This window comes from Corapipo altera, unplaced genomic scaffold (assembly GCF_003945725.1).
Source record: "Corapipo altera isolate COAL_440 unplaced genomic scaffold, ASM394572v1 2c, whole genome shotgun sequence".
NCBI classification, from domain to species: domain Eukaryota; kingdom Metazoa; phylum Chordata; class Aves; order Passeriformes; family Pipridae; genus Corapipo; species Corapipo altera.
This window is the reverse complement of record NW_020884923.1, coordinates 5,804,699-5,824,834: the sequence shown is the minus strand read 5'-3', so window position 1 is coordinate 5,824,834 and position 20,136 is coordinate 5,804,699. Positions and strand designations below refer to the sequence as shown.

The following is a 20,136-nucleotide window of genomic DNA, read 5'->3' as shown; positions in this document are numbered from 1 at the left end:
TCCTGCTGTGCTAAAATATGTGCTCTTACACTTCACTACTCATTTTTTCTTGTCCTATCTAGCACACTTCAAGAACATTCTCTCACCCTCCACACAAGTGGCACTCTCTGTTCAATTATTTTTAATTCCTATTTGTTTGAGCAGATGTTTTTTAGCTGCAACTTTACTCTGACTCCCAAGTTTGTCTGTTTTCTGTAATCTATTGCTTATGAGCTGCCTTCTGCAATTCTGTCTTGAAACACTGATTTACCCTGGGCAATGGCGAGCTGTGGTTTTGTTCAGTGCTACATCTGAATTCACATTCAGTTTTAGACCTCTATCAGAGTACAGAAAGCTCCTCTTTTTATCTTCTATGGATTTTAATTCAATATGCAAACAAAGGAGTTCTCAATTTGACTTGTATATAGATACACAATATCCAACATTATCCAAAAATCCTAAATTCCAAACAGTCAGATTTTTAATTAATCACATAGATCATGAAATATTATCTCTGTTAGTATTATATATTTCCAAAAAAAGTATTTACAATGAAAAAACCTTACCCGTTTGTGAAGCTGATTGAAAGTATGTTTTGCTTTGATACACTGTTCTTCCTGGTGCTGTTGGTTTATGTTTTACTTGTATCAATACACACATCTATATGATGCTTTATTACTTGTAGAAAGAGCTTTGATTTATGAATAATCACTGTGTTCAGTGAGACGATTTACAAACACAAGAGCATGCTTGGAAACTCAGAGAGTTAGAGAACACAAACAAATAGGCAACAATTAGTTTTGATGTTCATGAAAAAGTTTCAGCAATCACATCTGGTAAGAGAAAATATGAAATTAAGAGAGGTTTCTCACATTCTTACATTCATTGTTACTTAATATCAACAATGTCTGCTTAGTGGTTTCTTACCTCTCATTTAATGTAAGATTAAAATCTGTTAACAGTGTCCCATACTGTTTTTAAGCTTCAGTCATACTAGAAAATACAGAAAGAGGTATGAAACCCCTCAGTGGTCATTACAAAAACTCCTGTAAGACAGCTGAGGGATTTTGCAGCTATACATGATAAGCAGCGGCCTTTTGTCCCCGGAGAAAGTATGGGATGCAGATAGGACTGTGGAGCAAACAGTAGCTGGATGTTAAAGGGATAAGTGTAAAATACGTAATATTGCAATAAAAAACCTGAGGCTATCAGAAATCTCAGATTCATTGATTCAATAAACCACCTCTACCCTAGTTAAACTGTTCTTACTTGGCAGTTTTCTTTCACAACCTTTAGCAATAAAGATGGGTTATTTTGTAAATAGCATATTCAATTCTGGAGCTCCATTTCATTACAGGCAATGGATGCTATCAGAGACATCTGCATCCAAACTATCATGAGTACACAATGAAAATAACACAATTAGTTTTCTCACAATGTATTTACCCAGCTTACCTTAGACTTTACCTGTGGTTTTGCCCAGCAAATGAACAGTTCAGTGTTGGTTTTGTTGAACTAAAATTTAAAAAAATAAACACCACACAAACGACAAATGTTTAACCCTAGTTAACGTGAGATAAGAGATTGTATTTATATTAAATCTTGAAAATTTAGGACTTTGGAGTCCTCTGAGAAAAAACTCACATTTTTATTAAACAGAGCATACATCTACAGTTCAGCATTTCAGTGATGGATAATCTACACCTCTAAGATTGAATGATTATAGCATTATTTACAAGCACACTGGACCAAATTAAAAAAAAAAAAAAAAAGGAAAAAGAAAGAAGAATGTGAGAAAACTTGAGCCTAAATGCACGTAAAATATTCACTAAGCTTTTGGCTCGAGTTTTTTTTACATATATGTGAGACAACCTAACTACTGTACAATATCAGTGACAGTCTGGGGAACTACAAGATGACTCTCTCAACAGGTATATAAACAAGTCTCTCTATGACAGACAACTGGCAGGGCGCATTTCCCAGCCCCTGAGCTCTCTAAGAATGTGGTATGGGTCATTCTGAAAGCTGACACATCTCGATCACCCACCTTTAAGGTCACACTTCACCCCATTCACCAGTTTAGTATCATACTATAATGTCCCAAAACCTAGTAGCAAAAGAAATTAAGGCTTTGTCAGATCTTAGGTATATGGGTTACAGGTTAACAGAGATAAAAGTCTTTATTCTAACCTGTATTTAACAACTAAATAGAATTTTTGTTGATGCAGTAGCTCTCACCCACAGCCCTAGCTGCACTTTCAAGCAGTTCTGAACTCAGGGTGCTGTTTTCAAACAGATTAAGACTGTGTAAACTGGGGCTACTGTGCTCCCCTGCCTTGAGCTGACACTTTTGCAATGACCTAGATAAGGGACCTATTCTGACCAAAAACCAGACCTAGGAAAAAGGTGAATTCAAGATCTTTCTTTGTTAAATATTGTGTGATGTTTGACATCATGTTTTAGTGAATAAAAACAACAAAAAGGATTTATAACTTCATTAGGGATTTTTTTTGTTTGTTTGTTTCTCTTACATAGTGCTTCATTCTCTCTGATTCAGAGAGACATATTCTGAGAAATGTATAAATCTAAAAAGTCCTGAAAAAAAAAAATCACCCAATATCTATCACATATCCATTCTATTAAACTTTCAGTGGCTGATGCTGTTAGAGACTAAGAGAGAGACAGAACACGGTGTCTGTACACACTTAACATGTAACATCAAGGAACAGGGAACTTATTTACACCTGTCCTGAAGGATAAGCTGCTGCTCAAATCACAAAAAGCAATGAAAATCAGGGGGGAACACTGTAATAAAAGCTAACTTGTAACATATCTCTCCATTTTAATATTTAACATATTAAAAGCTATTTAACATATATATTTAAATTACAGTATCATACATACAGAAATCTCCATTTCATTTTTGCTCTGTAAAGACAGTAATTATCTTGTGCAGTACATACATCAGGAAATTCCCATTCAATAAATGAAGTTCTTTCATATTCTAGATACACCTAACCAAAAGGTTGAAAATACTTGCTAGTGTGTCCAATAATTTGTGACAACATATAAAACCATTACGTTATAATGTTCTTAATCTTATTTTTATGATGATAAAAAATATTAACAATAATAAAAAGGTAACAAAAATAATTAAGGGAAATTTTAACTGGAAAAATGAATTTAAAAACAATAATAACAAGCAACAAGCAAGGTTCAATTACATTAGCATACTGTCCAAATAAAATTATGTATGTCCTAACTGCAGAATGATTTCTCTTCCTCCTAAGCTAAGCTGACAGCATTCTGGAGAGTTTGAAGTGCTACAGATACCAACCGTGTCTGGCACAGTGATCCTTAGACTTCGTTTGACTACGACACTATCAATACCTAATATTTTTTTGTGGGTCACTCTACGTCTTAACATCAAATTAATGAGGAAAACGCTCTAAAGATGCTGTAAATAATCAGGAAGTAAAACTGACTTACATCTTATTGAATATTTTAATGAGATTAGTGAAAAACTTCAAAATTTTATTGTTTAACGCAGTTCTGTAGGACATATGCAGATTAGCTAACCATGGCCCACAGACTACTTTTCTGCAACCACTGTTCTAGTGCAGATAAGACCTCAGTGTAAAATATCTGTGTAATACATCACTGTCACAGGCAGAACCAATTTTAACAGAAAACTCCTACCATAGACCACGTGCCCTGACATTTTCACTGCCAACGGTTATTTCTTCAATCTATACTTTTCCTGAAATTCAGAAATTGCTTACAGTAGAAGAAACAGTATCAAACACAATTAAGAAGTACTATTAAGGAGAAAGAAATAGCCCACTACGACCCATCAGCCATTAGCTAATAGTCCAGCTGGCCTTCTTGCTTGTTACAGCATTTTCTCTTTGTTCATGCTTACTTTTGATTTACTGGAGATCTTACCCAAATTCTCCTCTAAACTACTTTGTACGTAATTTTTTAAATGCAGAGTCAGAACATGTGGGATACTTTGTCAGTATAATTGAAAACATATAGATGTAACAATTCTACATGTATCTTTGACACATCTGAATGAAATGCATGTCTCATACTGCTTCTGTTCAGCATTTATAAAAAATTCCTGAGTCTCTTGTAATTTACTGGGAGGCGAGAAATGCAGTCACGTGAAAAGCCTGAATGTACCCAGAGTGAATTTGTGATAAATGTAACTCTCTAGTTTTTCATACCCAGTCAATAGCATTGAAGAATCCCGAAGACAATACAACCTAAACTTTATCAGTGTACGCTTCTACCATGGGTTCAGTTTTACAAAGTCAATCCTATATACCATCTTGCTAATGCCAGAAAAGGCATTCACATTCCTTCATTCCTCGAATATAAACTCTTGCTATTTTGTGCCACCTCTAAATACCCACCTGACCTCTCACAGAGCAGATTCAGCTTGCCCAAGTAGCAAAAAAAGTTAATACAGTCCATGTATGTTAGAGGGAAAACCCAGTACAGTACCACTGCATGCTCTTGATGGTTTTCTTGCCTATAGTGAATGAATCACAAGTGCAATGCCTGTTTTTGGTAAGGGGCATTAGACACCAGTTGTGTTCATGCTTTGGTCAAGTTACCATGTTTTAGAACTATATTATAAATACAGTTAGTGAGTTGTGTCAGTAAAGAGTATTTAGTATCTTTTAGTATTAGAATGAAAGCTTCCATTTAGTTTGCAAGGGGGGGGGGATGGTGGACGCACATAATACCATATATTAAAGAAAAATTCTGAACTTGACAGTACAGTCAGTATTGATTAACTTGATCTTCATTAAGATTAACACTTACAGGTTTTCTGGAAGTGAAGTATTTATAGCTTTCTTCCCTATCAAGAAACCATACCAAGACATAATCTTAGAGCTCTTCTACACTAAAAAATAGCAGAACAATGGATTCCTGTGCCTGAGACTCTCTGGAAAGTGGCGTTACACTAATACCACATTACTAGGACACTATGAGAGGCTCAAATTTATTTTGAGATCCAAGGGAATATTTGTATTGGCAACAGCGAAGTGTTAATATGATTCAGCTATACTGGAAAATCCTATCCTAAAACATGAATCTTGACCATTGTTTGGGGAGTGGTGAGATGATGATGGCCTCAGAAGTGAGTGCAGTAAAACAAAGTTTGCCATTGTGTCAACAAGACTGGAGAAACTGATTTCAGCAGCTCCTTGTGGCTTTTAGTGACTCCCACAAGCTCTGTGCAGTGATACAGAAACTATGTCTATATTGAATAAGCAGACAAAATATGGACTATTAAGGTACCTTTAAGGAACTACGCTCTTTGAAGTGTATATACACAATTGCCTCTCATCATTTGCAATTGTTCAACATTTTTGTTCTGAACCGACTTCTTCGTCATAGCATCTCTTGGCACTGACATTCAGGATTTAGATATTTTCAGTTGTTTAAAAAAATGCTGACAACTTTGTATTTAATTATCTGTTATATGTCTCCCTAGCTTTACAAGACACAGTTAAACTTTTCTCCAGTGTCTTTTATAGATCCCCAACTGCTTGGTTGGAGTAAATCTGAAGGAGCAAAGAAGCAACTAAAATCAAGCACTACAGCCCGCCAGACAGCTGCAGACTGTGACTGTTCAGTGACTCAGGTCTTTGAATAACTGTCTTAGCAATAATTACATCATTCAGATTTTTATGTCTTTTTAATAGCTACTTTACCAAGGAAAAAAAAGTCTTCCCCCAGGGTTGTGTGAAGCAGGAAAGAATGAAAACAGCCACTGAGACGTCAGTTCCACTTCTAAGTACACATGATGAAAGCTTTTCTCTGCTATGGATTTTTCCTTTTTTTTTTTTTTTTTTTTTTGTCTCATGAATAGGCTTGGGGCCATGTTCCGGTGTCTCTGGAGAAAATGGCCTCTTACATTCACCCCCTGGCTCCCCAAACTGTAATTTACACTCCTGTGATCATTAATCCAGCAACACTAACCACGCGGGCGATGCTCCGACACGCTGCGCACACACACACACGCAGGGCTGACACCAGCGACAGGGGCCGCAGGTCCCGCGGCAGCTGAAACCCGAGGGGTAACGGGAGCTACCTCTGGGGAACACGCACAACATCTGCGCCCCCGGCGCCCTCCTTCCACCCCTGCTGGGCGCCGCCTCAATCCCGTCCCGGCCGCCCTGGCATGGCCGCCCCCGACCCCTCCCCTCCGCCCGGCTCAGCCTCTGCCGCCGCGGGGCCGCCTGGGGCAACCGCCGGGGCGCCGTCCTGCCGCAGGTGGCAGAAAGGGGACTACGCGCCCCAGCGTGCACTGCGCTCGCCTCCCTGCGGACCTTCCCGCGGGGAGGCCGCGCGGCACGCTGGGTAATGTAGTCGCGGCCGCGAGGCGCGGAGGGAGTGGCAGGAGAAAAACGGCGTCCGCGGGCAGCGGCGGCGGCGGCTCCGGTTTTTCACGGGAGTGCGAGGGGAGCTCCGGCTGAGGGCAGGGGTCGGGCTGGCGGGGAGCTGCGGGGCAGGCCAAGCCAGTAGGCGGCGGCACCACCTGGACGCGGGAGCGGCGGCACCGCCCGCCCGCCCGGCGGGGAGGGGAAGGAGGAGGCGGAGGCGGGGGGAGCGGAGCCGCCGCGCGCTGCCGCATGTGCCTGGAGCGGCGCCGGAGCGGGCAGCGCGAGCCATGGCGGAGCACGGCGGCCCCGCCATCCCCAACGGCGAGTGCGCCGCCCGCCGCCCCGGCAACAGGGTCACCGTCGTGCTGGGCGCACAGTGGGGCGACGAGGGCAAGGGCAAGGTGGTGGATCTACTGGCGCAGGACGCCGACATCGTCTGCAGGTGCCAGGTGAGGAGGAGGAGGAGGAGGCGGCGGCCGGGGGCTCGGAGGAGGCCGCGGGTGTCACCTTGAGGCGGGCGGCCCCGCCGGGCGCTTGTGCCCGCCGCGGTTCTCCCCCCAGCGACCGGGGAGGCGCAGGGCCGGAATCGGCGGGGGCTGTGGGGCTCTCACCGGGAAAGGCTCCGCTGCCCTCCCGCGCCTTCTTTGTCCCGGCGCCGGGGGAGGAGGAGGAAGGCGCTCTCCTCGTCGCCCAGAGCTGGCCCCTGGCAGGAGGAACGCGCCCGGGATCGGGTCCTCCCTCCCCCTCAGGCTTCCCACTCTTCGTGTTGGGGGGGGGGGCGCCGCGATGGGGCCGCGCTCGGCTGCTCCCGCAGCATCGCCGCGGGGCCAGGATCCCCTTCCCGGCTGTGTCGGCGGGAACGCTCCCGGGCCGCAGCGCCGGGAGCTGCGCGGAGCCGAGCGCGAGTTGCAGGATGCACGTGGGGGGATCCCTGTAGTCCGCCACAACTCGGGCTCTTCGGCTAAAACGAGCTGCTAGAGGACTCACCTGCCCTTGCTTACAAGATTGTTATGTCAATGGAATCTTACGTTTAGCCGTTTGTTTATTTATTTATAATTTTTCTTCTCTGTGTAGAGGCCTTATTCCAGCAAAAGAGAAAAACAAACAACCAGACGAGTCTAGCCTGCAAGCACAGTACTCTTAAATGCCTACGTTAAAACAACACAGATCTGAGGAGATGTTTTTCTTAACATCTCTAGTTCAGTAGTGCTGTAGAGTACAACACAATGAGCTAAAGCCATGCACGGTGTTTTCTTGAAGTTAAGAGATACAGTAGCATAAAATGCCTACAACATGTGCGGGCTTCTTGTAAGTATTGTTATGTATGTGCTTTTGTTGAATGCACAATTTAAATTTGGTCTTAAATAAACATATTTTGGAAGAGCATACCATTCCCCGGAGAGTGCAGACGCTGAAGAGAACTGCACATAAACTGGTGTTTTCAAAAACAAGTCCTTGCAAAGCTGACAAATCAATACCTTGAACTTCACAGAATTTAATTTTGAAGTAAACAAACATATTTTTAAATAATGTTTTCACAAATGAATTTGTTTTTCCCCCTTAGATCATGTGTTTTTTTAAATAATCAGATTTGGTGCTGTGGCATGACTGCCTGGCTTTGTGGGTCATAGAACAGAGTGACTCAGTTCGTCCTTTACGACTTTGTTCTTGAAACTTGAAGGGCACCTAAGTGAGTGTGTATGTTTAATGCTAGGAAGTTTTGGCAAACCATGAATTTCTGTGTGCACATGTCTTAATGTATTTGTTACTTGTTTGGAATCCACTCGGTAAAGGATCAAGAAAAGGGAAAAATTATGGTGTTATCTCAGTCTTGAATTTCCTGGCCAGTTGTGCCATTTCTAACAGCTTGTTGCTTCTGATGAAGTAAGGAGTTTTTCTTCCTTCTTTCTTCCCTTTCCTGTTGATGGCTGTGCTCCCCAAGTCTCCTCCCATGCCCTGACTCTGGCACTTGAACAGTTCTGTAAGTTGATTAAACTCATCGGAGTGGCAGGAAACTATATTCTGTTGGATTTACTTGCTGCAGTTTTAGAAAATAAAACTGAACTTCATTGGCTTAGAGGGCCTTGGTGAAAAGGAGAGCCCAGGACAGTGTAAGCACAAAGAACAATTTCTCAGAATGAGAGGGGAAAATAGGAATATTTTCTTTCAGTGGTTCTGAGCTATTAAGTAAATGTATTATTAAATAATTTAATATTATTACATAATCTTGTTATGTATGCGAGTATATTTGTGATGCTTTTGTTACTGCTGGTAAATTAGAGCGTGACCCTTGTGCTTTTTGTAGTGGTACAAGTCCAGAAAGAAAAGTCACAACACACTTGGTCTGGCCCTTGCTAATATCAGCTTTCCGTAACTGGAGCTTCTGATCCTTATTTCAGCACTGTACTCTTACGTATTCCACGATGGTTCTTTCTGTTCATCACGCCAGAGTTGCGAGAATGCCTGGGGATGACATCAAATATTTCCAGCTTGTTCTTGTGGAAAATTTATTAGTACATCTGTTGGAGGACTAGAGAAGTTGTTATAGCAGGTCTAAGATGTCTTAGAAACTTGGGTTATACTTGCAGTGAAACACTCTAGGGTTGACCCTTGTTCTGGGCAGATGCAGAACATAAAAAATGTCCTGCCCCAGAAATGAGAAACAACTTATCGCTTAATTTTACAATGCCTATAAAGGCATTCCAAGAAGTTGTACTCTCAGATCTATGGCCGTGCCTTCTTGTCTCCTACGTAGCAGGTGTGCTGATGATTCCAGTGACTTGTTTGATTGGCCATCGTTTGGAACCAGGTACTTACTTAGGCACAATTAGCTGAATGAGTGTGTCAGGAAATAAGTTGCAATATGACTACTTACTTACTTCTTTAAACGCTACCCTCCTAAGTATTTTATCTTTGATTTAGAGTTTGTGGAAAGGAGTCTTGTGCTCAGAGCAAGAGAATGGTATTTTCTTTTCAGGAGACAGCTTTGCATTTATCAGAATTAGTATTATGTTTTCAAATCCAATTGTTTGAAGAGGCTAAGCTAAAATTAAAATACATCCAAGGGGCCACATGTTGTTGCTAAAGCTGGCAACTATGATAGTTTTGTGAAAATGTTGCCAGCGCCAGGGGTTCAGATGCAGTTTAAACAAACATGTCCACATAACACCTACTTGTTCTTCTACTGTAAAAGTTGAACTGGTCTTGATTTACCTCTAGGAGGTATCTGGTAAAATGATGCTGTTGATAAAACAAATGCATTGGTGAGACGTTTGCCCTTAAACTTAAATCTTGTTTTCAGTGACTTAAAGAACAAAGTCCGTTTATCTGCTATCACATAAATCGTAGTCTAGACAATAAAATAGAACAAGAACTGGTTTGAGATTCACAGATAGTTGCCAGAGAAATTGTAGGTTTGTGTGTTTTGGTTGACATTGTTTCCTCTTAGTAAGCAGCTAGCCTTGCTATCATCAAACATGGCAGTTTTGAAAAGTATGCATTGTATTTTTGTCAATTCCCCAGGTAATGGAGAGTTAGAGGAAAAAGCTTCTTGTTCTGATTAAGGGACTTCCTACCATTGCAGAATGTAACCAAATTGGGAAATTAATTACCAAGTTTCATTCGTTTGTGGGAATGATGGAAGTGGCAAATTAATGCAAGCAAATAATTTTATCAAATACAGCACCAAAATACACTATGTTTCTCTTGCATTAACACCACCGCTCCACCCAATCTACCAATGTATGCCATACAGCAAAATATGTAATGTCTGCACTGCATGAATCTGTTCTCATTCATTCATTTCATCAGCAAATTTTTGCTCGCTTCCTATTCTTACTGTTGGAGGGAGCTGATTTATTCAGAAAATATAATTCACAGAGGTAAGATTTCTAAGCCTCCACATCATTTCCATGCCGTGTTCCCTGTGCTAAAGAATCCCATTTTCCTGCTTCTTCAGTTCTGTTGTGCATCTTGTTGCTACTTGTAAACAGATTTGCAGCTTCTTACCAGATCTTCTCATCCAGTTTCAGTGTGGTCTGCCTGCTGTGCGGTCACAGGATTCCTACTCCTGAACTGCTAATGCGTGGGAATTGCAGTGTGTGAAGTCTTTGTATTCCCTTTTCCTCTTCCTCCTGCCCCAACAACAGTGTGTTTAGCAACACCACTGCTGATCACTTGATATGTGGCAACTGCAGTGCACGATCTAGAGAAGTCTTCAGTGTGCAGATCCTTGGGGTTAAGCAGTTACCATCGACCAGCTGACAACTGCTGAGTGAAGTCCTCACACCAATGCTGCCTGATACCTCCATATTACTAATCTGTATATGGCCACTTTTTATTTTGAACTGGAATTTTTTTATCTTCCATTCACCAAGCCCACTGTTTTTCTAAATATTCTCATTTTAAAAAATGTTTTAGTCTAAAGCCTATGTGAACCATGTAGAATTAAGAATAGCAGAATCAATAGCTATAGCTATTAGTGCTTTTTCTTAGCTGCTCAGGCATTCAGTAAGTGATGCTTAGCTAGAGCTTTCTTTTTTTCAGTGCTGGATGCACTTCTGGACCTTGTAGTGGTTGGCAGTGTGCCAGGGATGTGCTCTGGTGAGGAAAGAGAGGTCACTAAAATGAATTCTTTGACCTACTCCGTCAGTGAGTCATCTGCTTTACAGACCTGCTTTAGAGCATCACTGACAGGTGATCTCTTGTTATTGTAAAAATCGCACAAAGTCTGCATTATTTTAAAGAGAATAACAGTTGAAATCTGATTTTACAGTTCATAAAGTTTGTACCATAAACAAAGGCAGCCTTAAGAGCACTAAAGAGCAAATTACACCTTGATCTATTGATTTCTTATTGGTCTTTCAATCTTACTGTTACTACAAAAGCTTAATGTGTGTGTTTGGTTGGTTAAGATGCAGTACTCTGTAGCAGCTTATTAATTAAGATTTCAAATGCTTTTTCTATTTCTACTGTACTACCTCACGCATTTGGAAGGTGTTCTCTGTAAGTATTCCCAAAGTCACTTTTTGGTTTTGTTGTCCTTTCTTGAATATTCTTGTGTCTGTAGCAAACACTGGTGGGGTTTTGTGCACTGAAGCAATGTAGCGCTGGACATATCTGTGCTTTGAACATTTTTCTTGTTCCTGATCTGCCTGCCTCACTTGATCTCTTCTATCTCTTGGCACAAATTGGTCTTTATTCTGGACTTGAATAATGACTCCTAACATATGCAGGCATTGCAACAATATAAAGTTTTGCAAGTGAGATAAAGCGAAGTGAAAACTAGCTCTAAAGAGTCTTTCTGAATATTGTCTTTCAATAGCAGTTCATCAGAGCTAATTCTGTCACTACAGAAAAATGGATGAAGTTTTTTGAGATTAATAGACTTCAGTAAAGTTAATGTTTTATTTGTTAGACCACAGGTGAATCTGTAAAATAATGTGTTTATTCTGTCATATGCTGCCTCAGACTATACCCTTGATCTTGTTCTGATTCAGCAGTACTTGTACTACATGCTCAAAAATTTCTGATGTGTAGCCAAAGTTTCAGACACCTTCATAAAGTCTGTGACATAATGGCTCCTTGAACTAGGTTTAGGTCTTGCAAACACGAATGGATTTGTTAAACGAGAAAATGGCTAGCTGCTGGATGTTTTTCGTACTGAAATTCAGGAATATGTTATTCAGAGTAGGGTAGAGTTCGATAGCTGTTAATTAATTGGAGTTGGAGGGGGGAGAAAGAAATTAATCACAAGATCTGGGATGTGAGAGAATGAATTGGTTGTGAAAACCTTGATTTTTTTAGTTCTTTTTAATTATTTATGCATTTTTGAAAGGGGGATTGTTTGCAGTCTTAAGTTCAAAATAGGTTTTTGACACTATGTATTGAAATGAGAGCAAATAGCCTAGAAATTGCAAAGCTGTGCCTAGTTGGGGTGTGTCACAGGGGTTCAGATGTGTCTCTTCCCTAGACTGATGAACTTTTTAAAGATGTGCTCAGCATTCACAGAATCTGATTGTGACAAGAAGCAGCCTTTCGTGTGTTTCTTGTAAGTAATGGTAGTATCCAGCTTTCTCGAAGTATTTTTGACTTTTCATCTAAGAGTTAAAAGAAAATGTTTACAACCGTATGATGCCAAAGCAGCATCGACTTGCTTCTTGTCCAACTTGGCAGTCACTTGGACAGCTAGCTCAGAAACAACAGTGGTTGCCCTGAGCTAAAAATGAATGCTGGAATGTGGTAGCAATAAAAGTAAACTGTAGAAAAAATTATGCACACACACATCTGATGGGGAGAGTTGAAAGGAGTGTATGGCTTCTTCCTAAATGTTGCATGAGATAACATCTCTTTAAAGTAGACAACTAATTTTTATTCTAGAGGAAATAACTTGAAAGACTTCTTTGCTCTTCCCTGAGGCATCATATTTTTGAGATAGACAAGTTGGCATGATCGTGTCATAAGAAAAGGCAGTGATTGTCATCATAGACTTTTTGGGTAGATGGTTCTCTTAAATGCACATGTCAGTATTTCAGAGCTGCTTTAAATACTTTCATATTTGGTACCAGTATAGAAAGCCATTCACAATATGCTGTTAATTGTAATTCCAGTCTGCTTTCCTCTAATGTTTTTTTCCCTATGCACGTCCACTGCCAGGTAAAGTTGCAGTAAAGCAAACCAGTCTTAGCGGTCACAGGAGTACTGCTGGCTGTAGGTGAGGCAGCGGGGTTTGAACTGCTGTCTTGATGTGTCTAAAATGAATTTAACCTTTCTAGTTGTTATACTAACGTCTAGTCTGCCCTTGACTAATGGAGACATGCTCTGAAAATAAAAAACGTAAGTCAACTTAAGTAGATGTAAAATGGAGAAAGATACACTATTGTTCCTCCATCTTAGTTTCACGTGCAGTGATTTCTTACTTGCATGTTGTACTTACGTATGTGCATGTGCGTCACGCTGGAGTGTGCGCTTCCTTGGCTAGCACACGTGGCACACATTTATTCTTGCTCTTTGTGCTCTACACAAAGGTTTTAAAAAGCAAGGAATGTCTTTTTTTTTTCTTTCTTATAATGAGGAGTTGTATTTTTGCTTTCATTTTAAGAACAAGCGACTCTGCTTTCCTTTTTGGTTTTGCTGAAAATCTAAGTTGGTACATTCGTGTTTCCTATTAGACTGTTAGCATTTTTTTTTCTAAAAGAAAACGGAAAACCCCCAAAGTTTTAAGTTAGAATGAATTTGAAATTAAGTGAAAAATGGATATATTAAGTATGCACATTTTTTTTGGAAGAGTCCCATGTGCCAGGAAAATGGAAGAACTGCAGATCCTTATCCCTTGATTGGTCAAGTCCTTTGCATACTTTTCAGGCAAACCAGTGAGATTGGCTGCAAACCCAAGAGCAAGGAACTTCTTTGATCAAACTTACCAGAGGAAAAAGGTTCTGGTCCCTGTGTAAGCACTTGAACAGGGCTTTGTATCATTTTCAGAGTCTTTTTGTAGATTCCATGTTTCCTCAATTGTTGGCTTCACTTAGCTTTAGATAAGCTTCTAAGTTAGCAGGCGTATAGAATAAACCAGAGTTTGTAACATCTAGTTACCTTAGCTCAGTTTTGGTACTGCTGGTTACGCACTGTGAACTTAAAGTCTTAGCTGATAAACTTTATTGTGCTATTTAAATTCAGCAAGAAAATAATCTTTTTGTTTAAAAAGAGCATCTCTCTTTAATCCTGTCATTAGAGGTCACGTTGCAAAAAGGCTGATGAAGTAGTCATCAATACAACTTTCTGAAGACCAGCATAAGTCATTACTGTTTTGCCAAATTACTTCATTAAATTATCAAAACTGTGCCATAACTCCAGAAAAAAAGATTACTTCTTACTTATCTAGTGAATCAGCTCAATACATGAATGTTTCGTAGGGGCTTCTCACTATTACAGGAATGCAATTCCAGAAGAAAAATTGCTGTTAAATATTATTATCAATGCTCCTTCTCTGTGCTTTATATGTGATTTGAAAGCTGTTGTGCATGGACAGAATATAACAAGCTAAAGAGCTCTTGTGCTGTGGGAGGGTTCAAAGGGAGAAGACTTGAATGTATGAGAACTTTAAGGATTAGAGTTTACCAGTCTGGGTCCAAAATATACCTTTCTAAGAGTTACACTTTTAAAAATTGTTTCACTGTTCAGAGCTCTAAGGAAAAAAAAAATCATAAAACTGTAGTCAGGTACTTGCATGAATATTGTTGCTAACTCTATTCTTTTCTTTATCCAAAATACTTTAGGTGACTGTTATGATAGTTAAAAGCTATAGAAGGCAAGAGGCAGTGAGTAATTTTGCATAGATGGGGGAAGTGCTGACATGATTGACCTTAAAATTACCATAGATGTCCTATTAGAAACACTGTTCAGTATGTGTTTTAAATGTGTCCTCTTCGATATTATTGGTTAGTCTTCTGTAAGTTTTCCAGTAGTACCATCTGGACAATGGCACAGTGTTGTGTTACCTGGTGTACTTGTGTCGGGTGCACAAGCATGGTGTTTGTGGCAAGTGTTGCCTTCTAGCACTTTGATAGTGGTTTTTGGCTAGTGGGAGTCACTTGTTTGATTTATTGATGTTTCAAGCTTGTGTCTAGTCCAATGCCAGCTAGCAGATAGCTAGCTCACTTTTTCCCCTTCCAAATTACTATTTTCAGACACTCAAAACTATTGCAAAAAGGGTGTTTCCAAAGAATGTTTATCAAACAGCCCCCAGATGAGCAATACTTGCAGCTGCCTTTGCTATCTAATAACCCCTCTGTGCTTGTGTCACTGATTCTGTTCACATTTGCCAGGATAGGTGTGTTTTAGAATAGTATCTTGTGTGTAGTACTGATCAACCTGTCTAAATTGAATATGCAGATTCTTGGGTGTGGTGCTTACACCGAGAAGGATTTTTAGGCTACTTAATATTCTTTAGCAAGCTGAAGGAAAAAACCTTTTTTTTTCTTAAAAAAATAGTATCTCTGAGCAGCTTACCACTGTAAAACATTTCAAAAGTAGTGTTTCATAGGGAATGTTTTATGGAATTAGGCTTCTAGAAAATCAGGTAAATACGGGATTTTGTTACAAGGATTGCTGTCACTCTAACGGTACTAGTGTGATGATTTGTCTCTTAGTGTGCACCTTTCTGTCATATGTCCTGTATACTTAGCTTTTCTACATGTTGAATAGCTTGGATATTTCAAGATTACCAGCTACTGGTTAGGGATCATATGCTTTTTCAAGAAAGCAATTTAAGGATACTGTACCAGTAAAGCTGGAATAATGCCTTTTAAAACAGCTTATGTATTTGATTATCCTACAACAGGTTTTGCTTAAAATATTATAGACTGGCTAAAGCTCATGCACCTGATCTTACTTTCAATATTCTACTTGAAAGACTCTAAAATAATACTATAATTCAATAGTGTCAGGATTATGTAAGAAGAAAAAAAGCTACTGTCTCTTAATAGGATTTTTAGTTGTTCATCCATTAGAGCATCAAACTAAGAAGTCCCTAAACTAAATCCATGTACTGAAATCATAGAAACATAGAATGGTTTGAGTTGGAAGGGACCTTAAAGACTATCTAGTTCCAACTCACCTGCCATTGTCAGGGACAGCTTCCACTAGACTAGGTTACTCAGAGCCCCAGCCTGTTCTTAGACACTTCCAGGGATGGGGCATCCACCAGTTCTCTGGGCAACCTGTTCCAGTTCCTCACCACCCTCACGGTAACGAGTTTCTTCCTAATACCTAATCTAAACCTACCCCCTTTCAGTGTAAAGCCATTCCCTCTTGTCCTATTGCTACGTGGTCTTGTCAGAAGTCCCTCTCCAGCTCTCTTGTAGGTCTTCTGCAGGTAGTGGGAAGCTTCAGTAAGGTCACCCCAAAGCATTCTCTTCTCCAAGCTGAACAAGCACTGCTCTCTCAACCTGTGTTCACAGGAGAGATTTGGCAAAACTGATCATCTTCATGGCCCTACTCTGGACTTGCTCCAACATCTTCCTGTCATGTTGGGACACATGGCATAGTTTCACGCTTGTTATTCATGGTGACTTTCACGCTGTGTCCTCAGATAAATGGAAAGAAATATTTTCTTTCCAATCCAACTGGCACCCTTCTCAGCTGGATATGTGCAGAAACTTTAAAAAACAAACAAACAGCCCCCCCCCAAACCAAACCAGCAACTCTTTAAATAGTACTAGGAAGCTTTCATGGCTGAGGTGTTTTTTCCTATTCTGTTTTGGTTTGTTTCTTTTTGCATGAAGACTATGATTAGAGCAGCTATTTCTAAGATGCCCAACTTCCTAATTTCATGAATTATTTGAACTGATATTGTTGTGGGGAAAAAAATAGGTGTTTGGTTTTCCTTTCACTTTGAGCAAGCTCATGTTTTCCGTGTTACCAGCACAAGTGTTCAGTGTCACCTGGTGGCAGTTCTTCCTTCAGCACTGCTGGCAGCAGTGTAGGCTGCAGTTGGGAATCTTGAAAAACTGGAGACTGGGTCCAGCGATGAGACCAGCTACCCTATCTTTGGTGTGTTTCAAAGTCTTGAGCAACAGCAGTGGTCCTAGGTATTGACTCCAAGGTAAAGTCAAAAGTTAAGGAAGGACAGCTTGTATGTATATTACTTTCTGTTAAAAGGTTCATGCTCCTGGCGGTTGAACAGTTGTAGAAATTGAATTAGAGATACAATTTAACATTGTAATTTGGTACATCTGTAGGCTGCTGAAAGTGCAGATTCTTTGGTCACCAAAAAATCCTTTGGGAAAGGAAAGAACTGTTCCAAATACTGTGCTGAGAAATACAAGGAAAAAAAATAACAGAAGAAAAGGAGAAGGGTCACACAAACAATGCTTTTAACTTTTTAGTGATAAGAAGGTTGCTGAAGCAGAAAATCCAATTTTGGAAACCTCAAAGTGTGCTTAAACTGCAGTTCTGTACCTTGATAGAGACGCACAAATAAATGGTGCTGTATTGAAGCAAAGTATACTTGGGACTTCACAAGTAGTGGCTGTGTTAGCATCTAGATAGGAGTATAGTGTGTTGTTACTGGCTTTTAGTGGTCTTTGTTTTGGGTTGCTGCTTTGTTGCTAGATGGAGAATTGGTTTTGTGTTCTGTTCTCTGTTCTTTTCCTACCTACTAATTTTTCTGTGATGAAATGAGCTCAAGTCTGGAGGCTATTTTCTAATGTAAGGAAAACCTAAAGAGAAATGGTTTGGCTTTTTTTTTTTTTTAAAGTCGCTCTCTTCTAAGTGAGCTGTGTTAGAACTTGAAGGGAGAAGTCTGTTTATATTTTTACCTAAATAGCCTAGTAATAACCTAATCTAGAGAGATATTTCATTGTTAAATAAGCAAAAGTTAAGCATTATGCACATTAACTTCATTAAGTTCCTAGACGCTGGTGCAATATTAAAAACTGATTTTTTTTCTAATATTTTTTCTAATACTTTCCAACAATATACTGTCAGTTCACAGAATTTGAATATTAGATGATACAGCCTCTGGGGCAATAAGCATCTGCTTTTCTCTTGTGTTTCTTTGATTTTGTGTCCTCGGTATGTTCTGGGATGATGCTGTGCTAAGAAAATGTTCAGGTAACTAGCAAATACCTTCTGGCATGGATTCCAGAATGAAATGATTTAAAATAACAAAATGTTGGGATATTCTAGATTGTGCCGATTGAAATGAGAAGCTTGCAGTGTGTGGGGATTCTGCTGTGTGTAACTGAACTTGAATGATGTGCACGGGGTTATAATTAGAAATGAACACAACGATTTATCTTCTCTTTGGTAATTCTGTATTTAAGAGAATAATATGCACAGTTGTTGGTTGGAAATCAGAATTTCAGTGATTAATGTTTAGAGTGTCATCATTTGCCCTCTATCCTTTTGTGCAGTCCATCTATTTGAAGCTGAATGCAGAGTTGCCTTGCTTTCATGAGTGAGTATCTTGGCCATGGCACGGGTGTTGGCTCAGCTGAAGGAAGTCGTTGTGCAGGGCAAAAGGCAGAAGGAGCCACTGCTACATGTATGTTGTATATTCCAGACTGAGCAACAGCATCTTTTGGTCTTGCTGCACACTTTTCCTCTCTGTGTTTGCACACAGGTGTTTCAGTTTTTTCTCTCCCATTTATGGGAGAGAACTTCTGTTGCTTTGGTACCTATAAAGTTACTGAGATGTGGTAAACTGATCATTTTATTTAGTTAACTAAGGAGTATTGCCAGCCTCAAGAAACTACTTGTATGTCTTAATTTCCCTCTGGCAAAAGCTTTATGCAAGGTATTGAAGATCATTTGAGCATGAACTTTGTTTAACTAATAGTGAAAATAAATTCCACAGTTAGTTCTCCATTAATAATGTTTAAACAGTTGAATCAAAGTTAGTTTGAATGACCTAACTGGTTCCATTTGGTTTAGTTTGAGGGAGAAGAAGTGAGGAATCCAGATGGAAAGCAAAGAAACTGGGAGCAACTTCATCAGTTTACAACTGGAGTTATCCTCAGAGGCGATAGTAGCCTGCATTAACATCAGTTTTCTGGAGGAGTGAAAAAACAACCCAAAACAAAGTCAAACCTCATAACCTAACAACAACCCTCCCCTTCACCTGACCACCAGTAGAACTCTGAGTTCAAGTTTCTGTTATTAGAATTGTTTACCAAACCCATGTTGAGCAATGTCTGAGCACACAACATGTGCACATTTCACTGCAAGTTCACTGTAAAGTGTGCGGTGTGAACCATTATTTTATTACAATTCATATGCTTGCACTTCTGTGGTTAGGGTAGAGCTTACTTGTAAATCAGCAGAAGAATTTTGAAAATTGAGTTCATGACATGCTGTTATTTTAGTGGTCTCCTAAAGTAGCATTTAAAATTAAAAATATTTTTCAAAATGGCACATTTTGACAGAATGGCATCCAAAGCAGGGCGTGGACTGACTTAATATTCTACCAGACAGCTGCTATCAATAGCACTTTTGGGATTGAATCTTTTCCTGTTGTTGGCATCATAATAATATAAACAACTAAATTCTGAGATTCAAATTTGAGTCTAGTCTGAAAATAAGCTTTTGGAAACCTTAAGGTATTAGTTATGGCCTAAGAGTGTGTTCAGAAGGTGATTCATCACACATTCGCTACATTAGTCTCTAGCAAAATCTCTTAAAGTAGAATGCTGACAGTAAACATGCAGAAGTAAATACAACTACCTTACTTCTAGATGAATCATGAATGCTGTTGTGTGAGTAGCTCAAGGTTTAAAAGGTAAAATGCCATTTTTATTCTGTTAACAGTGGGGTATTTTTTAGTGAGCATGGAACCAACACACGTTTACATCACTCAGCAGTGCAAAGAAGAAATCTTGACACCACCGAAAGTCAGGAGCTATGTTCTCGTGATTAGCAGAGTCAGAGGCTGCATGCTGTACACCTTATTCAAGCACATGTGACTGCTGAACTTTAAGTTACCACGTCTGAATGGCACCAGTAGCTTGGCAAACTTTGATACTAAGAATTTATTGTTGATCATGATCTAATCTCTACAATGACCATTTTTTCTTTATTTGACATTCATGACACTAGAGAGCCATTTTTTTTTTTAGATTGAGAAACAAAACATTAACTCATTCAGCTTGTAGAGAATTTCAAATGAATTTACTAATCTTAGTATTGCTTATGGGTTAGTCCAGTTTATTTATGCTGCAGTGGGAGACTTTGGACTTGTCTTCCCATTTGTAAATTA

At 39.7% G+C, this 20,136-nt stretch overlaps 1 protein-coding gene across 1 annotated transcript in view; it reads left to right on the top strand.

The window, feature by feature from the left end:
- Positions 1–6,409: 6,409 nt before the first annotated feature.
- Positions 6,410–20,136, top strand: part of ADSS (adenylosuccinate synthase) — a 36,121-nt gene continuing 22,394 nt past the window's right edge. Inside the window, exon 1 of the mRNA XM_027657284.1 lies at positions 6,410–6,829. Within this exon, the coding sequence (XP_027513085.1) occupies positions 6,668–6,829 (162 nt within the window). The 5' untranslated portion in view covers positions 6,410–6,667. The remainder of the gene's footprint in view (positions 6,830–20,136) is intronic.